The sequence below is a fragment of the Asparagus officinalis genome, chromosome 1, assembly GCF_001876935.1.
Source record: "Asparagus officinalis chromosome 1, Aspof.V1, whole genome shotgun sequence".
Lineage (NCBI taxonomy): Eukaryota > Viridiplantae > Streptophyta > Magnoliopsida > Asparagales > Asparagaceae > Asparagus > Asparagus officinalis.
This window is the reverse complement of record NC_033794.1, coordinates 114969451-114990663: the sequence shown is the minus strand read 5'-3', so window position 1 is coordinate 114990663 and position 21213 is coordinate 114969451. Positions and strand designations below refer to the sequence as shown.

General features: G+C 36.4%; 1 protein-coding gene across 3 annotated transcripts; it reads right to left on the bottom strand.

The window, feature by feature from the left end:
* Positions 1482-20508, bottom strand: LOC109829103 (integrin-linked protein kinase homolog pat-4-like). 3 transcript variants are annotated; one of them, XM_020396199.1, is made up of 13 exons: positions 20218-20508; positions 18593-18868; positions 18372-18464; positions 9494-9577; positions 8731-8822; positions 8502-8622; positions 7789-7865; positions 6957-7019; positions 5692-5783; positions 5520-5608; positions 3996-4117; positions 2759-2890; positions 1482-1732 (listed from the first exon to the last, which is right to left on the bottom strand). In XM_020396199.1, exons 2-12 carry the CDS (start codon positions 18842-18844, stop codon positions 2770-2772), a joined length of 1206 nt encoding a protein of 401 aa, XP_020251788.1. In that variant the 5' UTR covers positions 18845-18868; positions 20218-20508; the 3' UTR covers positions 1482-1732; positions 2759-2769. The 3 variants fall into 3 exon arrangements, with proteins under 3 accessions (XP_020251788.1, XP_020251789.1, XP_020251791.1); XM_020396200.1 differs by having other exon boundaries at positions 2767-2890; XM_020396202.1 differs by having other exon boundaries at positions 18593-18856.

The window sequence follows — 21213 nt, the reverse complement described above, 5'->3', positions numbered from 1 at the left end:
CCGTGAGCTCCGACGCCCGAACCGGTCGCCGGAGCTCTTGGACTCCGCCGTTGGCAGTTATCACTTTGATGGTAGAATTTGATGAAGTGTTGCCCATTTTTTGAGAGAATGAGAGAATACAAGTTGTTTGTTTAAGTGATATATATGATGTTGCCAGCAGTGGTTGATGTAAATTAAGGACTCACGGAAAAATAATAAATTGCATAATAAGGACAAGATAGAGCGAAGATTTGGCACAGGGTCGCTTTTGAGCTGTATTTAGTTTAAGAAGGGGGCACATGGTTATGGAGTTAGGTGGTGATTAGTCATGCATGGATAGAGACAAGCTGATGGTATACAGGATGTATCCGATCTGTACCCGACCCGTTTCAGATGCGGATATCGTTCTTAACAGGTAACGATCCGCACTTGGACCCCTCGAAAAGGAAATGGATCGATATGTGGATCTTATATAGAATTTGATCCGGATCCAGCGTGTTATCATAGAGAGTAAGGCCAGATTATTCGGAGTCGAAATTTAAGGACTGTATCACCAAGATCATACATTAGTTACTTAATGGATACGGAACCGCATAAACATCTGAAATAGGATAAAACCCGAATCCAATCAATTACCATAGAAATTAGGTGAAGCAAGTAATACGGTAGGCAATGGAGTCATCAAGCCGACTTACTCATATACAAATCCAAATTTCAGACTTCAAACACACCTAGATGAAGAACTCCATAATGGGTATGAATGCGCAAATGGATATCCAAAAGCAAAATGGATTTGGGTATGAATCTTACAGGACCGAACCCGGAACCGACCAGTTGCCACATCTAAAGAGAGGCTAGTGTCAAATAATCCATTATGTTTGGCTGTCACCAAACACTCTCTACTACAATAGGGATTGAGACACAAAGCAAAAGCTTGAAAGAGACTTGGAGAAGGGCCCACGTATTTCATGAAAGTATGTGGCTTTGTTATGGTACTAAGCTGGCAATATCAATAGCTTCTGCTCTTTGGTACACAATCATCCTCAAATTAGGGATATTTTTGTCCAGTGATGCAAGGGTTGAGTCCAGCTTGCTTCCATCTCAACATTTTGGACCCTAGCTTACACTACCAACAGTATCTGTCCTTGATAAAAAAAAAAGATTGGTCTTTGTTGGGCCCACAAAGATTGGATCTCTGACACTTGTCCACTTGGGTTGTTTCATACGATTAAGCATAAGATTAATCAAGGTGGTACCAATTATATAATCTTAGGAGATAACTTGCAGGTAGGATTCCCCAAGTTGGCAAACAGAACTAATGATTAGAGAACAAAAAAGAACGAACTAATGATTAGAGAACAAAAAAAAACTAAGAAAAATAAAGGGATAGAAAGGGTCTCCCTATAGTTGAAATGGTTGGAGATGAAGAGTTGATATGGTCATACTTTTAAAAGTTTCATAAGTGAATATATACATCAAGGAATCATGGATCACCAACTACATGTCAACATCTGAACCACCTTTTTAAGATTATATCAATATGATCATAAGATACACATCTGAGGCACCACATAAATCCCAAGAGGCAAAATGCATGTTTGATATTTAAATTATAATCAAGTATTACAGAAAGCGTAATCAAGGACATAATATAGGATTTGTATAGAAGTACAATTATATGTACTTGTTATAGGTTCGACTTACACATGTTCGCATTTGAGAACGTTCATGTCCTGGAAAGCCCAGTGGAAACCTGAAATATTCACCAAAAATGTTATAAATGAATTATGTGATTGGTAGTGAAAATTTAGACCCTGAACCATATGAAGGATGATATGATATAGACATATAATGACTAACTGCTTTTGATTAGAACCAATCTCATTTTGATCATTTAGCTCCCTCCTATTGCCTTTTTAAAATCTAGAGTGTAATTAATATAAGAGGTGAAAAGTTAAAACTTCAGATTGAGGTGTATGCTATTTTAGACAATGCAGAAAATATCAGCCAAAAGAGCCTGACATATGTGCTAAATGACAATGATAGTGCTTTTCCTATTATAGAAAAACATGATAATAACCTCTATAGATTTATCTCCATAAAATCATGTGGTCATCCCTAATAAACCAAATTATTTTGAAATAAAAGTGGATGTTTTCCCTAAGACTTAAATGTGCAACCTACAAATCATGAGACATCTGAATAAGCATTCACAACGTCTGAAAATGAAAGTAATTCCTATAGAGGGTCCTCGATAGAATATCATATAGGGAGAAAGGAGAGGGTGACGCCTCGCATGTCAGTGCAATCACTATTAGTGCAATCACAACTGCACTGACAGACGTTAGTGATATGTGCGTCACGATTTGTGATGCGAGGTGTCATCCTCTGCTTCCCCCCTATATTATATTCTATCGAGGGCCCTCTGTAGGATTTTTTTTTTCTTCATATGAAAGCTAGCATGCCATTTCAATCACTATCAGTACTGTCATAACTACATTGATAAATGTTAATGATATGTCCATCATGATCCGTGATATCTCTGGTCTCATTCTCTATTTTTCCCCTCTTTGATGATATTCTATAAAGGGTCCTCTTTAGGATTTTCCCCCCACATCCAAAAGCTAGCATATCATTGTAATCACCATTCACTACTGTCCTGATAGACGGTAGTAATATGTGCATCAGATTCATGATATGTTAGGTGTCACCCTCTCATTCATCCCTATACGATATTCTACAGAGGGATAGCATATATGTCTGTCGTTCCGTATCTTACTGAATTACTTGTTAACAGACACTAGGGCAACCCGGAATGGCTAAGGAATCATAGACTTCCTCAAGGATTACTATAACAGCAGCAAATGTTGGCCTCCGAGAGTCCTCTTCTTTCATGCAATCTTTTACCAGCCTGTACCATTGATAAAATGTTAGACTACAATGAGAAAAAGTATCACTATGACAAGTTAAGAAAAATCTGTATAAATCTGTGATATATGAATTCATTTAAAATGATTATCCAATCAGCATGAAACTATGGAGTCTACAAAAATTAGTGAGATTCTACTGAATTTGCTAGAATGGAAAAGTTGAGAAGAGTGGTATTGCCATCAAGAGGAGAATGGCATATTAGTATTTAGATGCTATAAACATATTGTAAACCGGCATATGCAGGTATCTATAAATAACTGCGGTTGCGAATTTGCTAGAATGGTGAAGTACAGAAGAGTGGTAATGCCATTGAGGGGAGAATGGCAAATTAAAATTTAGGATGCTATAAGTATATCATAGATTGGAATATGCACACACCTAACAAATAACTGCACTTAATAGTTTAATGGAATGCAGAAAAAATAATTATAAATAGTAGGAAATGCTTTGGAAAAAAAAGCAAAAATAGGGCTGTTTTCTTCATAATGTACTCTAGGGCGTAAGACAGATAAATTAATCACCTGTAAGGGTATAACTTTCAAAGGAAATCTAAGTAACATTTGATAGTTTCACTCCAAGACTACGAATAAATCTGTATTACTCGTACAAAGATGAACAGAATATAACCAATAATTAAGATTCAGAGAAAAGTAAATCTAAGCACAATGTGGAAATACAATGCACCATAAAGTAGTTGCAAAAACAAAAGAAACGAAGGATAAATCAAGTTGCTTGTGATGCGTAAATGACTGTGGCAGGAGAGCATTCATGCTCATTACCTCAACAAAAAGAACAATCAATGCTGGCACTACGGTTGAGCAGGTTGAGCGTGTCAAGTAAACTTCTGACACTATGATCACATGAGTGGTTTTCATCTTTATTTACTTGGTAAATATTTGGGATATTTTTTATATCAAGTGCAAAATTGGACAGGCAAAAGATGGTCCCTATACAGTGTAAGCAATTGTGCACAAATCCAAAAACATGACTAAAGAGTAATTATACATTTCAGCATCACCTATAAGCATATATTATATTACTATTTTCTAGGAGAAACCAAGGAAAGTAAATCAGTTGGAACTCACTGTTGGATCCTTATGGGGCATCGACTTAGCCTAAACTTTGGTTCAAACGATCCAGACTCTGCAGAGTTCAATTTTGTGCAATCCAAGTTCACATTAGGAAATAATGCACGCCCTTCCAGCATCTGTAACAAACAAGTGCTACTGTTATTTTCTGAGCAAGATGTATGCTATAATAACTCATCTTTAATCTGTAATTTTCGAGGATATCAAACTATAAAAAGAAAGAAAATGCATATGATCAGGACAAGGAAAGAAATAAATATTGGAGGCTATTGGCTCTCATCAATGGAAACATCCAGCATAGTATAAAATATAAAGGTGATGTGTTTTAATGAGGGCACATATTTTGTAATACCGCACTAGGGAGTTTACACATTGGTAAATAACATTATAAACTTTTGGATAAAGACTACAGTAATGAAGCAAATGTTCTGCTAAAAGTTTCTAACAAAATTATTCTAAGGATATTCAAAATGCTACTATAGAGGATAGTTGAATGAAAGTCCACTTGACATTTTTTAGTACAACTCAATGACAGGTGTAAGTTTGAGAGAACTCAATAAATGAGATAGTTTGAATACTTAACTGATTTTTTTATAAAAGAGATAGATATTGACGAAATAAACCTCGGAGAAGGGTGATTTCCTGCTCAATCAAAAATATTGAAACTTCTTGTAAACTTCTTGCATTAATCTTTCCTATTTTTCTGTGTCTAATGTCATATAGAATGGAGGGAGAAATCTCACTTCTCTTAGTTTTGGTCGAAGCATGCAGATATACATGCATGTTTTTTTGTTATATTAGAGAAGATCAAAGCAGAGAAAATGGGGGAATCATCTTATTCTTAAAGAAACAAGTGATTTCTATAATTCAGTGCAGTGACTTGCATCCACTAGCTGTAATAAAAAGATGGATGAGTAGATTCTAGAACTGACTGCTCTCGAGCCCTAATCAAGAATCTTGAAGAGTATGTTATTGACAACTCGATAGTCCTGAGGCTTTATGGACAGAACACGTTACAAAATGTTCTGAAATACCAATGATTCAGTAATCAAGAATCTGGCCATGGCCAATGGATGGGAGATTCTGCTTGTGCAATATGAATATGTGAAATGTGTACATAGGGTGGTTCCTTCAATAAGATACGCGAATAGTTTATATAAGTACATGGTGGGCAATCTGTTGGATGATCTGTACAATTCAGTCTGATATTCGTATTCAAGCAGTTACATTTTTCCTATTGTTGATGAATGCTCCATTGTTCATTTAGAATTACTCGACTCAGCGGAAAATATCCTTAAACTATGTTATTTCTTCATTACATGTTTGAAACATAGTCATTATAGATAGTGTAGGTTATCATGTGACATTCCACCATGTGATTCAGATGGGCTTGTTAAGAACACCCTAAGAACACTTCTGCAATGGACGCACATATAAGTAGTGTGCCTAATAAAGACATAACTTATAAACAAATTTTAACTGAAATTTCTCGTACAACTAAGTATGAAGGATTTCCTTTACCTCATACAATATATTTGCAAATGAAAATAAATCTCTCTTAGTATCAGTAGAAGGCTTGACCATGCTAGTTGAAATATCAGTCCCCTTACCTGTTGAATGAAAGAATATAAAATACTATAGGATTTGATTATTTACATCAGTCACTCCCAATCAAAGAAGTGTTTTGACGTACAGTTCTCTTGATAAGGATACATCTTTTCGTACATCAGCTGAACCCAATATTCGCCAATTTTTAAGTGTCCTCCTTCATCTTGCAACAAGTTTCTACACAAGCAAAGAAAACAATCGTTGGCGATGAAATATTTAACAGGTTAGCTTGTCTTATACATCATAAAAGAAAGATCTAGATTTTTGTTGAGATCTTTTATAAACTTACAAAACTTAATCTTAATCACCATGAGATCTACTCCTTAATAGGAAAAAATTTGAATCATACTAAAATAAAACTTTCATGATAATTGAACTATTAAAAAATCTCAAATATATTAAAATCCTAAATGAACCAAAATCCTGCTTAATATCTTTTCTTTTATAGACAACCACAGAAAAATTTTAAACATCAATATTCACTAAAACATGACTCATTATCTTTTTCTCTTTTCCTTAATCGGGTGGTGCATGCCTGAGGTGTATTTCTAAGAAGCTAGCAGCATATCATATATGTATTACAGATAAGGTGAGAGTTAACCGAGAGGTCTTATTGTAAATGTTTGCAACATGCATATGTAAATATTTTTTTGGGGGGGTTGGAGGGGTAGGGGTGGGGGTGGGGTGGGGTGTGTGGTGTTGCAAATAGGTTCCCTAGGGAGTTTGGAGCTCTGGCTCTTAATCTGGGTGATACGTATTTATCAAAATAGGGGTAAGTGGGCACGCGCCGGTGGGTCTGTGTGCATATGAGCGTGTATGCACATGCATGGGTGGGGATATGGAGTAAGTGTGTGGATCTATGCATGCGTGTGCATGCACGTGTTTTTGTGTATGGTATATGTGGGTGTGTTGATGTACGCATAACTGTATGGGTATGTGGCCATGATTGTGCGTGTGGTATGTGGGTGTATGTTCGTGTGTGTGGGTGTGTGCGCACATGCGTGTGTGGATGTGGGTGTCTGGGCGCATATGTTTATGCACCCGGGTGAGGCGTGAGGGTTGATGGGTATAAAGATTGTACATGTGCATGTGTACAAAGTGAATAAAAAAGATGTAAAATATTAAGAATTACAGCTCGTCTAGGGCACAAATAATTGTGAACAGTATGACGAGGCTTTAACCACAACGTATTTTCTTCTGTAAATAATTGCAACATGCAGCAACCGTGTTTATCAAAAAGAAGGGAAAGGTGAGAAGCAGTACCCTTTTATATTTGCTTTCAAAATTGTGCATCAGTGTGTGCAGAGAGTGAATAAAGTAGATTCAAAATTTCTAAGATTTACAGCTCACCTAGGGCACAAATAATTATGAACAATATGGTGAGGCTTGTGTTGATGAAGATAGTTCATCCCCCTGCAAAACAAGAAACATAAAACATAAGTTACATGATAGCTAATTATCATCTTCATGACGAGTGAAATTTGTTTAAATGAAATCTGTCTTATATATAAACCTAAATATTACTGTAAGTACAAAAAGAATATGATTGCAATCACCAATTAAAAGCTAAAAAGGAGGAAATTTTAGAGAATAGATTATTTCAGGGTTAATTGCATAGCAGATAGATCCCATGTAGTTCTATTTAGGGTTAATTGCATATAGACCCTATCGTCCAATTGCATATAGATCCCATGTAGTTCTATTGGTGCATATAGAACCCCTATACTTTTTGCCTAAGAGCTGACAGAGCCCCTGAGTGATTTTTCTTTCATGACCTTTAAAAGAGTCAAAAAAAAGTTCACTCAGGGGTCTATCTGCACCAATAAAACTACAGCAGGTCTATCCACAATTGGGCAATAGAACAGGGGATCCATCCGCAATTAACCTTTTTTATGATGTATACGAAGCAGAAGTTAATTATCCTACGACTTTATGAGATATTTGTAAACTACTTTCATGATTTTTGGTCAAAAATATTCTACCACGCTTATTTGATATACCTAATCACAGCCACTCTGAAATATCAGAGAATGTATACATTCCGTAAATAAAGGTAAGTGAGAAAAAAGGAAAAGAAAAAAAGTTCATCACTATATAGCAGGAACCCATTATAATTATTTTCATCAATCACCGAAAGTACCTCTAAATAAACTCAACTAACATTTTAAAGAAAGAAGCAAACCTAGCAATGTCGAGTGCATATCGGAGGGATGTGAATATGTCAAGCACTTTGCCATTCAATATTTGAGACAATTTCCCCTAGGGAGCCATATGGCAACAAAATTAAAAATGGAAGTAATTAGGATAAGCTAAAAATAAACATGCAGTAATAACTATAGTTAAACGTGTGCAGTTCTCTATAATCCATTAGGTATATTATTTCCTGTTTTGAATTTAAAGCACCCTAAGCCCAGGTAGAACTGTAACGAACACCTGAATCAACCTAAATAACAGAATAAAAGTAGAAATATGCTCTCTTTAAAGAATTTGAAGCTAGGAGCAAGGGCTCTGGTTTGAAGAATAGAAGTATTGCACAATGCTTCTACCTAGATTTTATTTATTTATTTATTTTTTGGACACACCAAGCCAACAAGTTTGACGAAAAAAATAGGCTAAATTGATGAAACATCAAAAATTTATATCAATCAAAAGTTTTACATTCAGATTTGATTTTACAGAGCAATAATAACTATACCCAAATCAATTTAATTTGATGTGACGGTAATAATCACTTCAAAAAGAAAACATATGCAAAATAGTAATCATCAATTTTTTTGCATTGGGGAAGAAGTTAGAATTACAGGAGTTTCCAAGCAATGCTCACTAATCAAGAGACGAAAACGATGCAGTTCAATAACCTTGAACTATAAAAGCATTAATATAATAAACACATACCTTAGGTAAATGCTCGGTAATAAGGACAATTTCATCCTCATGGACGATTGCACCAAGAAACTGCAAAATATTTGGGTGTCGTAGCTCTCTGAGACGAGAGATTTCTTTTGCAAACCATTTTCTGCAATGTGAGCAAAGCACACAAATTACCTCTCAATAATATTGAAGGAATTACGTTATAAAAACAAAAACCAATTTCAAAAGATAACCATGGGCAAAGAAAAGGTACTTTGTTTCCAGAAAAGATTTTTGTGTTTTAATTATGGTTTTAACAACCCACGTTCCGCGCCACTTAACCTTCTTAGATTCACCAAAAATGCCCTGAAAATATAAGCCAGAAAAAAAGGAAGCAGTTAGTAGCAGTATTCAAACTCGAGATGAAACCATAATTTAAACCAAGGCATTTCATGTTATTCACTTAAGACAATGAAATTAATGTGAATACAAAAAGGTCCACACTAAACATCTAAGGAATCTCTTAAGTGCAGAAAAGTAAACAAATGCTCAGACCAAGAGTTGGGTTGATAATCACTCTAAATTTTGCAGGATTAACACACACACATACACACACAAAAGGAAAGACCTGTAAGTTTCAAAACTGACCCTTAAACCCCATCCCACCTCTCATTACAATTTCTACAAAATTGACATGGTTGAAAATTTTGTAGTGATATATGACAATTATCTATATTCCCATGTTAACACATATATGGTTTTTATCTTTAAAACTGATTATTACAAAGAAAAAGTTGATGATTATTTGACTAGAAATTTAAAATAAGGGAAAACTATCACTTTTAGAACCTTAGAAGGATTTTGCGATGTTCCTGCAAATCATACGCTATACTCTTTAGAACTACAAAAATAACCATTAATTAAGAACATGAATAGGATTAATGAAAAACAACAAAGAAACTAATACTTACTACCAACACAGTAGAAAACTTTTTGGGCAATTAATATCAAGTATATCACAATATTTGCTTCTTTACCTGCTCAACTACAGAAGTATGCTCCAAACTTAGCTCTGAGGGATCAATATTCACTTCATTCAGACCATGTTCGTGACGAATAGTCTGAGAAAAGCAATAAGGGATAGAATATAATAGCACACTAAATGAAAGAAAATTTTCTCACTTTTCGTAAATGAATTTGAACATTAAGCATTTGAAGCATCAATTACTTTAGCAGTAGGGATAAACAATAAGAACTAAAGCCTAATATGCTTTAAAAAAATTTATTAGTTCCAGGCCATGATATCATCAAATGGAGAACTTGAGATGAACTATCATGGTGTAACAATTAATTTGGGTATGGTACAGATTAAGACATGAGCAAAGGCTAACCATACAAGAAATTAAGAAAAAAACAAGTTGGAAACTGTAGGCTGTCTAAAAATCACAATAGATAGCTTATTCAAATAAGCTCCAACAATGGAGGTCATAATCAGACGACTTCCCAATCTCTGCATCCGCAACCCCACAATCGCCACAAACACGACCTCACTTCTGAGATGATTGATCTTGATGGCTGTGACAACAGCATGGCTAATATTATACTAGCAACTATTAGAGATGCTGATGAGCAGTGGGATGATTTCAGAAATAAAAGGTTGGACTCAGTTGGTGAGTTGCTTGGTAGAGAGCTGTGGGCAAATATTCATCTTTAAGACACTATGGATATTGATTCCCGTCTAGCTCCTACAACGAAAGCTACAATCAAATAGTTTTCGAGTCGGTGAACGAAAGTTGTGAATGGAGGGCTTTTCACATAGGTCGAGAAGAGTTACAATTCAACGACACTTTCAACGACGGATGAAAACTCTATTCAGCAGTCTTCACAATCTACAGTGAAAGTTACAATCTGACGACTTTCACACTCTACAACAGCTAAAAGCCAGGATTACTGAACAACGGTCCTTGCAATGCACCACAGAAGAAGCTACAAGTCAAATAGCTCATTCTGAAACGCGGATGTCATCCTCGCGTCACCACTTTAGAAATGAAGGCGACCCCCACGTCTCCAAGGCACAATCCAAACGCGGGCGACCCTCGCGTTCATAGGGGTTCAATCAACGTTGACCCCCGCGTTTCTAAGCAGGCAACAAGCCAAAACGCGAGCGACCCTCGCGTTCAATAGGTGTTCAGCTAACACCCAACCTCGCGTCTCAATCCTAAGAAGCGAAGTTGGGTTCTGAACGCCAGATTGGGCGTTTGACTCACTCAAACATGAGTCGAACGGTTCCAAAACCGTTTATCCCACGTCCTGAGGGATTTTCACCCACGTAGGAGCGGATATAGGGGTCAGTTACAACCCCTTATCCCCCTATAAAAACTCAACGAACTCAACTGAGTTGGGGGTTGGATTTTTGGCATCTGAACCACAGGGGTTGATTGGATTTTCTCTGGGCTCAGATCAGAGGCTATTGGCTGGCTCGTTGAAAACCACTCTGGCTTGGAGATTCAGCAGCAACGAAATCCTTGGAGATAGGATTTTTGAATTAAACTCAGAAGATCAAATCTGAGAGGATTCTTCGACAACAGAAAAACAGCTTGATCACTAACCGAATTTTCGGTTCCAACAACTCTATTCACAGAGTTCAAACTCGTTCAGAGTTCTTAAACTCATTCAGAGTTATTTATAAAACTTTCCACGAAAGTTTTACATGGGATGCAATAAAATAAATGATGTTAAATTAGTTAATTAAGTAGTGGGCTATTGGGTGTGGGTCCATTATCCATATCCGTATTGTAACCCCATAATTGAATTGGTTCTCTACTTAATAATACTTACTGGGTATTTTTCTTTGACACGGTATCAGAGCTATGTTTTTGTAATTAAAATAAATCCTAACCCTAATCTCATAAATAAAATGGCACTGTTCAGTGACGAAAAGTAAGCCATGCTTTTTGTTCGTTGTGAACAGTATCTCTCCGTCATCATCTTCTCCGGTCGGTATCTCCGTTCCTCTTCCTCATCGTCTTCAACTTCCTCATATTTCCTCTATCACCGCTGCTACTACCTTGATCTACCGTCACTGTTGCTCTATATTGTTGTTGCTGCTATTGTTGCCTATTGTCCCTATCGCTAGCTTAATCTGATCTGATCTGACTTCTTGATATGGCTGAAAAAGTTTAGATCTGATCTGACTTGATAATAATAGTGGTTGTTGTTTTCTAATATTTGGCTAATTTAATGCTTTTTCTGGCTAATTTCTGGTATTTTGGCTTATTTCTAGCTGACTTTTGTGGTTGATTTCATAGATCTAAGTTGTCATTGTTGATTTCTTAATATTTGACTGACTGAGATGTCGAAAATCACGAGCTCTTCAACCTCTTCTATTCCTCTTACTATTATGAAGACATCTATTCCCATAACTATTTTAGGAACTATTATGAAACTAAATGGATGTCATTATTTGTTGTGGGCACAAGCGTTCAAAATTTTTATTAGTGCTCAGAATAAATTGGACCATCTTCTGAAAAATTCACCCATTTCTGTAGACTCTAAGTACAAGACCTAGCTTTATGGAGATTATTGTGTCATGACTTGACTCCTCAACAGTATGAAAGAAAGGGTCAGTAGTAGTTTCATGTTCTTATCTACTGTCAGGGAAATGTAGGACTCTCTAGAGGTCATGTATGGGAATGAGAAGAATGTGTCTAGAGTTATATGAGATATATGAGCGGTTGTTTTCTCTGTAACAAGGGGATAGATCTGTACCAAAGTTTTATGAAGATTTGAAGGGGTTAATGTATGAGTTGGAGATGCATCAGCATGTTCTTACTAATCTAGCAACATCGAGGGGATATAATCAAGATCTGGCGATGTTAAGGTTTCTATATGGCATAATTGGCATCTCATATGAAAGGACAGATTGGATCTAGCAGTGTTAAAATTTCTGTCTGGTTTGGATCCGTCAATGATATCTCAGGTGCGAGGATAGATTTTAGGAGAAAATAACATTCCCTCATTGACATCTATCTTCTCCAGGGTCATGTGTGCACCATTTGTTGAGCATTCTGTCATGATTACTGGACGTGCCAGAGGATGTATCATGGTTATGGCCGTGATTCAGGAGCTGGTCGCAGTTGTTTTGGTAGTAGCAAGGTGGATTTGATAAAGGACCACATAGATATACTCATTGTGGGAGAAATAATCACAGCGGAGAATTGCTAGCAGAAGTTCGGCAAGCCTAAGTGGGCACAATTAACTACTAGTGATTCTATCCCTCCTGATGGTATGGCTTCTCCTTCCTCATCAGCCTCTTCAGAAATCCCTATTGTTCAGATATAACATGCAGACTATGAGCGATTCATACAGCTCCAGTCCCAGTCTACTCAGAGTAATCATTAAGCAACTCATGTATCCTCTTTAGGTATAAAAGTTTATATTGCCTCTTCAGACAGACCTTTGATATTAGATTCAAGAGCTTTATCCTACGATGAAAAGTATAAAACAAAATTTTCATTCCATATATTCTTCGAACAAATTTTATTCTGTTCATATTGTTGATGGTTCTTTTACGCATGTACTTGGTAATACAGTGGTTCAGGCTACTTCATCATTGACTCTGACTAATATGTTATATGTTCTCCAATATTTTGTTAGTCTCGTCTATTAGCCAATTCATAAACAATAATAACTGTAAAATAACTTTTTCCCTTCACATTATGTCTCTTAGGACCTACGGACTAGGTTGAAAATTGATTCGGATCGTGAGAGAGGAGACATTTATTATCTGGATGAGAGTGTGCCCCCTTCGGTCTTTTTGCTGGTGTATCTAATGCCCCTCTATAGTGGCACCTGCGTTTGGAACATCCCTCTCTTCAGAAACTTTGGATAGTAGTTTCTGTTGAGTCCTCTTTTTCTTCTTTAGGATGTGAGTCATGCAAGTTAGAAATGCATCATCGTACTTCTTATCACAGTCGAGTCAATAAATGTAGTAATATTCCTTTTGAGTCAGTCCACTCTGATGGCTGAGGTTTGTGTCGTGTTCCTTAGTGAAAGGATTTATGTATGTTATTATCTTTGTGGATGACTTCTCTCATATGACATGTTTGTACTTGATGAAAAGATGTCAGAACTTGCTAATATAATTTAACTTTTTTTAATGAAATAAAAAATTAATTTCGACTACTAATTGTGTGCTTCATACTGATGATACATTAGAGTATATGAAAACTGGTGTGTCTAGATTTTGTGCCACTATTGGCATCCTTCACCAGACCTCATGTTCTCATACTTCTCAACAAAATGGTGTTGTTGAATTAAAGCACAAACACATATTAGATGTTGCTAAATCACTAATTATTTATATGCATGTTCCAAAATATTTATGATCTGATGCTATTTTGTATGCATATTATTTGATTAACAAGATGCCCTCGTCTATCCTTGATGGGGAAAAAATCCCTTTCTCCTGTCTTTATTCTAATAAGAATCGGTTTTTAATTGTCCCTAGAGTGTTTGGTTGCACTTGCTTTGTACAAAGTTTGAGTCTAGGTCTCGATAAGCTATCTCTTAGATCCATTAAGTATGCTTTGTGAGTATTTCATAACTCAAAAGGGATATAGGTTTTACAATCCAATGTCAAGGAAGTATGTTACATCAGCGAATGTTACTTTCTTTTCTGTACCATTTTTCTCATAATCCAGTACAGGACCCCCATCAGCTTCTGTTCCTCTGCCTCAACTAGTGTCGAGTTCTGAGTAGAAGATACACTTGCATCAAAACCATTGCAGGTGTATACTCGAAGATAGAAAGCACATGCTCCTCCCTCATGCTCAACTAAACTAAAGTCTACAGATGTAGGTCCCACCCATCAACAATCTTCTACTCTCTCTGATCATAATCTTCGTATTACTCTTAGAAAAGGTAAACGATCTATCACAGTGTAGGCTGTCTAAAAATAATAAAAGATAGCTGATTCCCCATCAAACACCGATGATGGAAGTTACAATCTGACGACTTCCAGAAGGCTATCTTTAGCAACACTCTGACAGAAAAAGATTACAAATCGACGATCTCTTCAAACCAAGACGTGAAAGTCCTCCCTACGTACCATCTTCAAGACACAACACCAATTTGATTACCTACGCAGCTTCAACCGCTGCAAACAAAAATACAGCTGCTTATGTGAGATGATTGATCTCGATGGCTGCGACAACAACATGACTAATATTATATTAGCAACTATTAGAGATACTGATGAGCAGTGTAATGATATTCGACACACTGAGGAGCATATGGTTAAACCATGCAAAGAAATCTTAGTAGAGATCGTGACCTGCAGTTGATAGAGCGTTATTGAGATGCCTCAATTATTACAAATGGCCTGAATAAGACATTCTTTACTGGTCATTGGTGTCATCCATATATAAAGACAGAGAAGCTCGAACGCAGCTCTAACCGCCACCGAACGCAGCTCCATCGCTGTCAACGCAGCTCATCAACCGCTGCCAAACGCAGCTCCCTCGCTGCCCAACGCAGCTTATCAACCGCTGCCAAACGTAGCTCCATCGCTGCCCAACGCAGCTTACCAACCGTTTCCAAACGCAGCTCATCAATCGCTGCCAACGCAGCTCATCAATCGTTGCCAAACGCAGCTTATCAACCGCTGCCAAACGCAGCTCCATCGCTGCCAACGCAGCTCATCAATCGCTGCCAACGCAGCTCTATCGCTGCACGACGCAGCTCGTCACAGCAGCTCTTCCCAATCACCGCCAGAACGCAAGTCAAGGTTCTGACTCATTCAAACGTGATCGTAACAACTTCGAAGCTGTTCTCTACCCACGATATAGGGAGTGGTTTACGTGGGTTGTTACACCCGATTAATGGGGTAACTAAACCCCCGTTTAGGCGCGGATTATGGGGGCAGTTACACCCCTAATCCCCCTATAAATATCAACAAACTCAACAGAGTTAGGGATCGGATTTTTGATAATCAGATCGGGGGACGAGATATCATTGGATTTTCTAGAGAGGATCTTAGAGAGAGAGTTGGAGAATTAACTCTTTATACAGTCTGGGGAATCAACATCCATTGAGGAATCCAGACGTTAGATACTTGGTTTATTAACCGAATCATTTTCGGTTCAAACAACTCTTTTTATCAGAGTTTGTTACTCGTTCCGAATCACGAAACTCGTCAAGAGTTATCAACCAGACAAGATCGTTGTTCCAGTGAGTATAGACAGTCGGATCGTCAACGAGAAGCAAACTCGACGCGAGCACTCGAGGGAGGCATCTCATCGCTACCAAGAAGAACCCAGAATTAAACAAAGGAGAGAATCCAGATCATTCTCTTCTCTTTTGTAATCAGGAATTCAAATTGTAATTGAGAGCAGAGAGAGTTGTAATCATTCTTTTTCTAAGCAGTTAGAGAGAATAAAGTCAAACGCAATTCTTTCATTCATTTTCTTATTGCAAAATTTCCGACAAACACACAGCTCATCCCAATCTCTAATTTCTTCTCTTATGATAGTCTCACCCCCATCCTTTAGCCAGTTTGCCTTGTATTTGTCTACTGAATCTATACTCTGGTCTTATAAAGAGGCAATGTTAGTTCCCACCCGAAAGTAGGCTATGAATGAGGAGATGGATGCACTTGTCTTGAGGAAAACTTGGGATTTGGTCCCCACTCGGACCGAGGCAGATGTTGTTGGTTGTCGATGGGTATATATTTTAAAGTATCGGCTAGATGTCTCTGTGGATGGACATAAAGCCTCATTGGTTGCTAAAGGCTATACTCAGATGTATGGAGTTGACTACTAAAGACCTTCTCCCTAGTTGCTCGTCTGAATTCCATCAGGATATTATTCTCAATTGTTGTTAATCTTGAGTGATCCATGTTCTAACTTGATGTGAAGAATGCCTTTTTATACGATGATATGTAGGAGGAGGTTTATGTGGATCAGCATCCAGGGTATGTCGGCCAGGGGAAGAATATTGTATGCAGACTTAAGAAGGCAATTTATAGCCTCAAATAGAGTCCGAGGGGAGGGCATGGTTTGACAAGTTCAGCAAAGTGGTTTCTGGTATTGGATTTCAGAGATGTCACTTAGATCATTCTATATTTATTCACCACACTACATCTGGATTAGTTAGTTTGGCTATATATGTTGATGACATATTGCTAACTGAGAATGATATAGTTGGTTTGACAGAGACAAGGAGTATGTGAGAAAACATTTTGTGACAAGGATATGGTTAGGTCGAGATACTTCCTAGGGATTGAAGTAGGTTACCAAAAACATGGTTTGTTTTTTTCCTAAAGAAAGTATGTGTTGGAACTTCTGGAGGAGACTTAGTCTTTTGGGGTGCAAGCCTGCAAGTATCTCGGTGGAAGCAAATGAGGATTTCTGATCTGACGATAGCAAACTTTTTATAACACTAAACAGTATATGCGGCTGATTGGAAAGCTAATATACCTTATAGTTACTAGACCCAACCTATTATATGTTGTTAGGATTATTAGTCGATTCATGCACAAACCTAAAGAGGTTCCCTAGAAAGCTGCTTTGAGGGTTCTTGCCTCTGTGAAAAGTTATCCTGATAAAGGCTTATTGTACGAGATGTGTGGAAAATGTATATATCTCCGCCTATTCTAACTTGTGTTATGCAGGAGATAAGGGAGACAAGAAGTCTATTACTGGGTACTGCACATTTAAAGGCAATCTAGTGACTTGAAGAATCAAGAAACATGATGTGGTTCTCGATCTAGTGCAGAGACTAAGTATAGGGCGATGGTGCATGCATCTTGTGAGATGATGTGGCTAAGGAATATAATGTTAGCACTTGGTTTTGTCCATGGACTCATGCCTATGGACTGTGATAATCAGTCTGCTATTTACATTGCCAAGAATCCTACTTTTCATGAAAGGACAAAGCATATTCAGGTTGATTGGCATTTTGTTAAGGATGTAATGATGAAAGACTTAATTCACACTCCATCCACTGCTTCGGAATAGTTGGCAGATATTCACACAAATGTAGCTTCACCTAAAGTGTTTTCTACTTTCTGGAAGAAGATGGGCATGATTAATATCTATGCCCCAGCTTAAGGGAGAGTGTTAAATTAGTTAATTAAGTATTGGGTTATTGGGTGTCAGTCCATTATCTTTATCCGTATTGTAACCCTATAATTGTATTGGTTCTCTAATCAATAGTACTTACTGGGTATTTTTCTTTGACAAATGAGTCACATGCCTTTTAAAATAAAAGTTTAATGGACACAAAAAGTTTTAAGAGTGTTATAAGGAATAAGGTAAAGTGAGCATAAAAGAATTAGAAATAACAGATAAGGCTTGGCGCTTCGTATACGTTGCTCAATTGTTGAAGTTGGTTGGATCCATGTTACTAGATTATTGCCTTGTGACATAGAATAAAAGTTGCAACAAAAGGTCTAAATGTTGAGGGTTGTGGAGATGAACAAGCGAGACTTAGATGTATCTGATGAAACTTTAAAGGAACGAAGTGTAAGCCAAAATCTGAAGGCTTTGCTTAATATTTGATGCCGCTCTCAAATATTGGATGGCTGCTAGTTATGGTGAAAGAGAAAATCTAAAACCCATCCGAACTATATGTTAAAAAGATGGTTCTTCTCACAATAAAGATGCAGAGTTTAGTACCATCACGAGTAAAAGAAAAGTTGATAAGGCATTTCCACAATTTATTAAAAAAAAATTGATGATGGTTAACAGACAACTAGCCAATTGTTTGTGAAATGTGGCAATTAACAGAATCAGAAAACATTTCCCCCTAATATACAGAAGTTAAAACAGATCTTCAGTCTCTTATAAGAACATATCCCCTTCGCAGTCACAATATTCACCACTAAACTATATATAAAGAAGGGAACCCAGTTACCATAGGACGTTCGTCAAAGGAATCTCTGCCTCCATTTACTTCCAAGATCCTGATAATATCTCTATGTCCGTAGAGTCTTGCGTCCATCAATGGCTTCACAAATCAATAATTGAAAGTAATTATTGCGGAATAAGAATATCAGTCAATATCAGTCATATTCCTTTGATTCTAGGATAAGTGGAACATAGTACTGCAGGATATAAAATAGTCGAGTAACATACGGTTCTCTGCCAACGGTCTTCAAGATTAACATTGGCATTATACTGTATCAGAAGTTCTACAATCGATGCATGCCCCTCACTAGCTGCAAGATGCAAAGCAGTTCTCCTATCGTAGTCTTGAACATCTGGAGAAGTTCCACCCAGTAGCATTTGATTTAACCCTACTTTATCACCTCTTGATGCGCAATGGAGAAAGCTTCCTATTACTTGCATGTCATAGTCTTTTATGGCCACCATATCCATTTCAGGCATCACTCAACAGGCCTTTAGGGGAAACTGAGAATTAATACATTGTTCTTAGAAATCATACAGGTAATTGGTAAACCATTTTCCCATATAAGTTGTACTCGTACTTCAACTTCATTATAACTCAAACCAAAGAGCGAAAGAAGAATTCCACTAAAAGATGGCTAAATCTCTTGAGAAGGTATAAAGAAAGCGCATAAATTTCAAATTGTTTTTAAAGAAATTTGTTTTTCATTATTTCAATCGTTATCCACTAGGAAATAAAAGATGGTATAGAGGAAGTATCAATCGCGTTAAAAAAAGACATAGTAATGTAGAGACATCAGATAATATCCTACCTATGTTATCTCATTGTTAGTTCAAGCTTTCATTATGTAGTGGAGAGACCACTTCTTTTATCATAGTCATTGATTTATTTAGTGGCCAATTGTGATTTGTCTTTGAGTGTAAATTAGGAATAAGTGGCATTCATGGACACTATGGTGAGTGCTAGTTTGGGTTGTATAACAATTGTCCATTAGACACCCATTAGACAGATCAACGGTTATTATAGAAATAGGTCTCTCTACTATTTCTTTTGGTAGTGGAGAGGATTTGAATCCCTTTTAACCCATCTAAAATGGTTATCCTAACATTTTTATAAGTTCTTTATTTGGTAAATTAAAACGAGTTAACTCACTTAATTTCATGTGTAAATTTTTTGTGATTGATACATTAATTAGTTGTTAACTCTCCTCAACCCGTTGCCAAAAAACACATTTAAGTACCTACTCAAATTTTACCTGCAGACATATCCAAGAGACATCATTTCACCCTAAGAAACGAAAGGGCGTCCGTACGTACTTGCTCAAGCCTTTACCCATTGGCATATCCAAGAGATTGACGGCGGCCCTATGCATATTGCTAATATTGAGGCACATAAAAACTTAATCCTTGACAAAGCTAACTTAAAGGAGTGGACGATGCCCGGTTAGTTAGAAACAAGTAAGGACATGATAATAGTTCACTTAAAGGAGGAGATGACGTATAATGGAAATGAATGAAAAATTAGGATTCATGCAGCTGAACCCAAAAATTTGGTATAAAGGCTTTTTGGTTGCTGCTGCTGCTGCTGTAGAACACAAACTATAACTAGCTATATTTCAACAAAAACACTGCAAGGTATCATAAAATTCTCAAAGTTGATGTTAACTTTCTGGGTCTCGCCAACTTAACTTAAACCCGGTAATTTACTAATTTCGCTTCCCAAGTTCTCATAGATGACCGTCTCAACACCTACAAACTAACAAATACCAACAATACAGTTTAACAAGCATCAAGAAACCCAACAAAAATGTAAACAAAGCAACAATAAAGGAAGAGAAATTTGCGATTTTTACCAAATATTGCTGCTCTGTTTCTCGGTGGGGAATTTTCTCAAACACCTTGCAGGCGTGCCAAAAGGATTAATAGTAGTCTCCGTTCCTTGGTGTTTTCTATGTTTCATTTTTGTTTTCGTGTTGAAGGTTGGCGATTGTAGCTAAAAAGGGCTCGGTTTGTCCTCGGGTTTTGCTTTGGCTGTGAACGGGCGATGCGCGCTATGATTCTATTGAGAGTGAAACATGAAGTGTAATATTTATTTCTAAGTATAGGGTCTGATTTTCTCGAGGACCCTGCATAAGAAGTTGCTTTGGTAAGCCCCTAATTTTTTTACCCTTTTTGTGGTTTCTTAGGGGGGTTATTGGTTGGGACAAATTGGGGCCAAGTGAGAAAATTATTCCAATAGAACAATTTTACCGTATATTTTGAGTGGGGTAAAGTGGGATAAAGTGGGATAATGAGATAATTTGAGCCTTTGATTTGACAATTCATGTGGGATAATTGATGATGTGACACCTTATTAAAATATAATTTTATCTATTAATTACTTCTAAATTAACTTATCCAATTGGTTTAGTATATTATTTAGTATATTATTATAATATAAATATTATTTTACTTTATATTAAAATATAATATATTGTACTATACTTACAAATTACTATTATTAATTATTATATTGCTTTATATTATATTATATTAGCATGATATACTATATATAATAATTAATAATATATGATCAATATATTTAATATAATATTTTAAAAATATAATATATAATATAATACATTATTTTATTTATACAAAAATATAATATGTTATACAATAATTACTAATTAACATTATATTAGTATGCTACATTATATAATAATTGATATAATATATAAATAATATATATAATATAATATTTTAATAATATATTATTTAATTTAATATATTATAATATAGTATCATAGGATATAATGTACTTTATAAAATATTATAATATTTTACTTTATTCAATGTAATATTTTTTA

Bases quoted from the DNA above. Each gene is read 5' to 3' on its own strand.
- LOC109829103 (XM_020396199.1), bottom strand. From the start codon at position 18,844: ATGCCTGAAATGGATATGGTGGCCATAAAAGACTATGACATGCAAGTA. The intron at 18,465-18,592 runs GTATGTTACTCG...TGATTTGTGAAG, and splicing joins AAGACCGTTGGCAGAGAACC to CCATTGATGGACGCAAGACT. The intron at 8,623-8,730 runs GTACCTTTTCTT...CTCACATTGCAG, and splicing joins AAATCTTTTCTGGAAACAAA to AAAATGGTTTGCAAAAGAAA.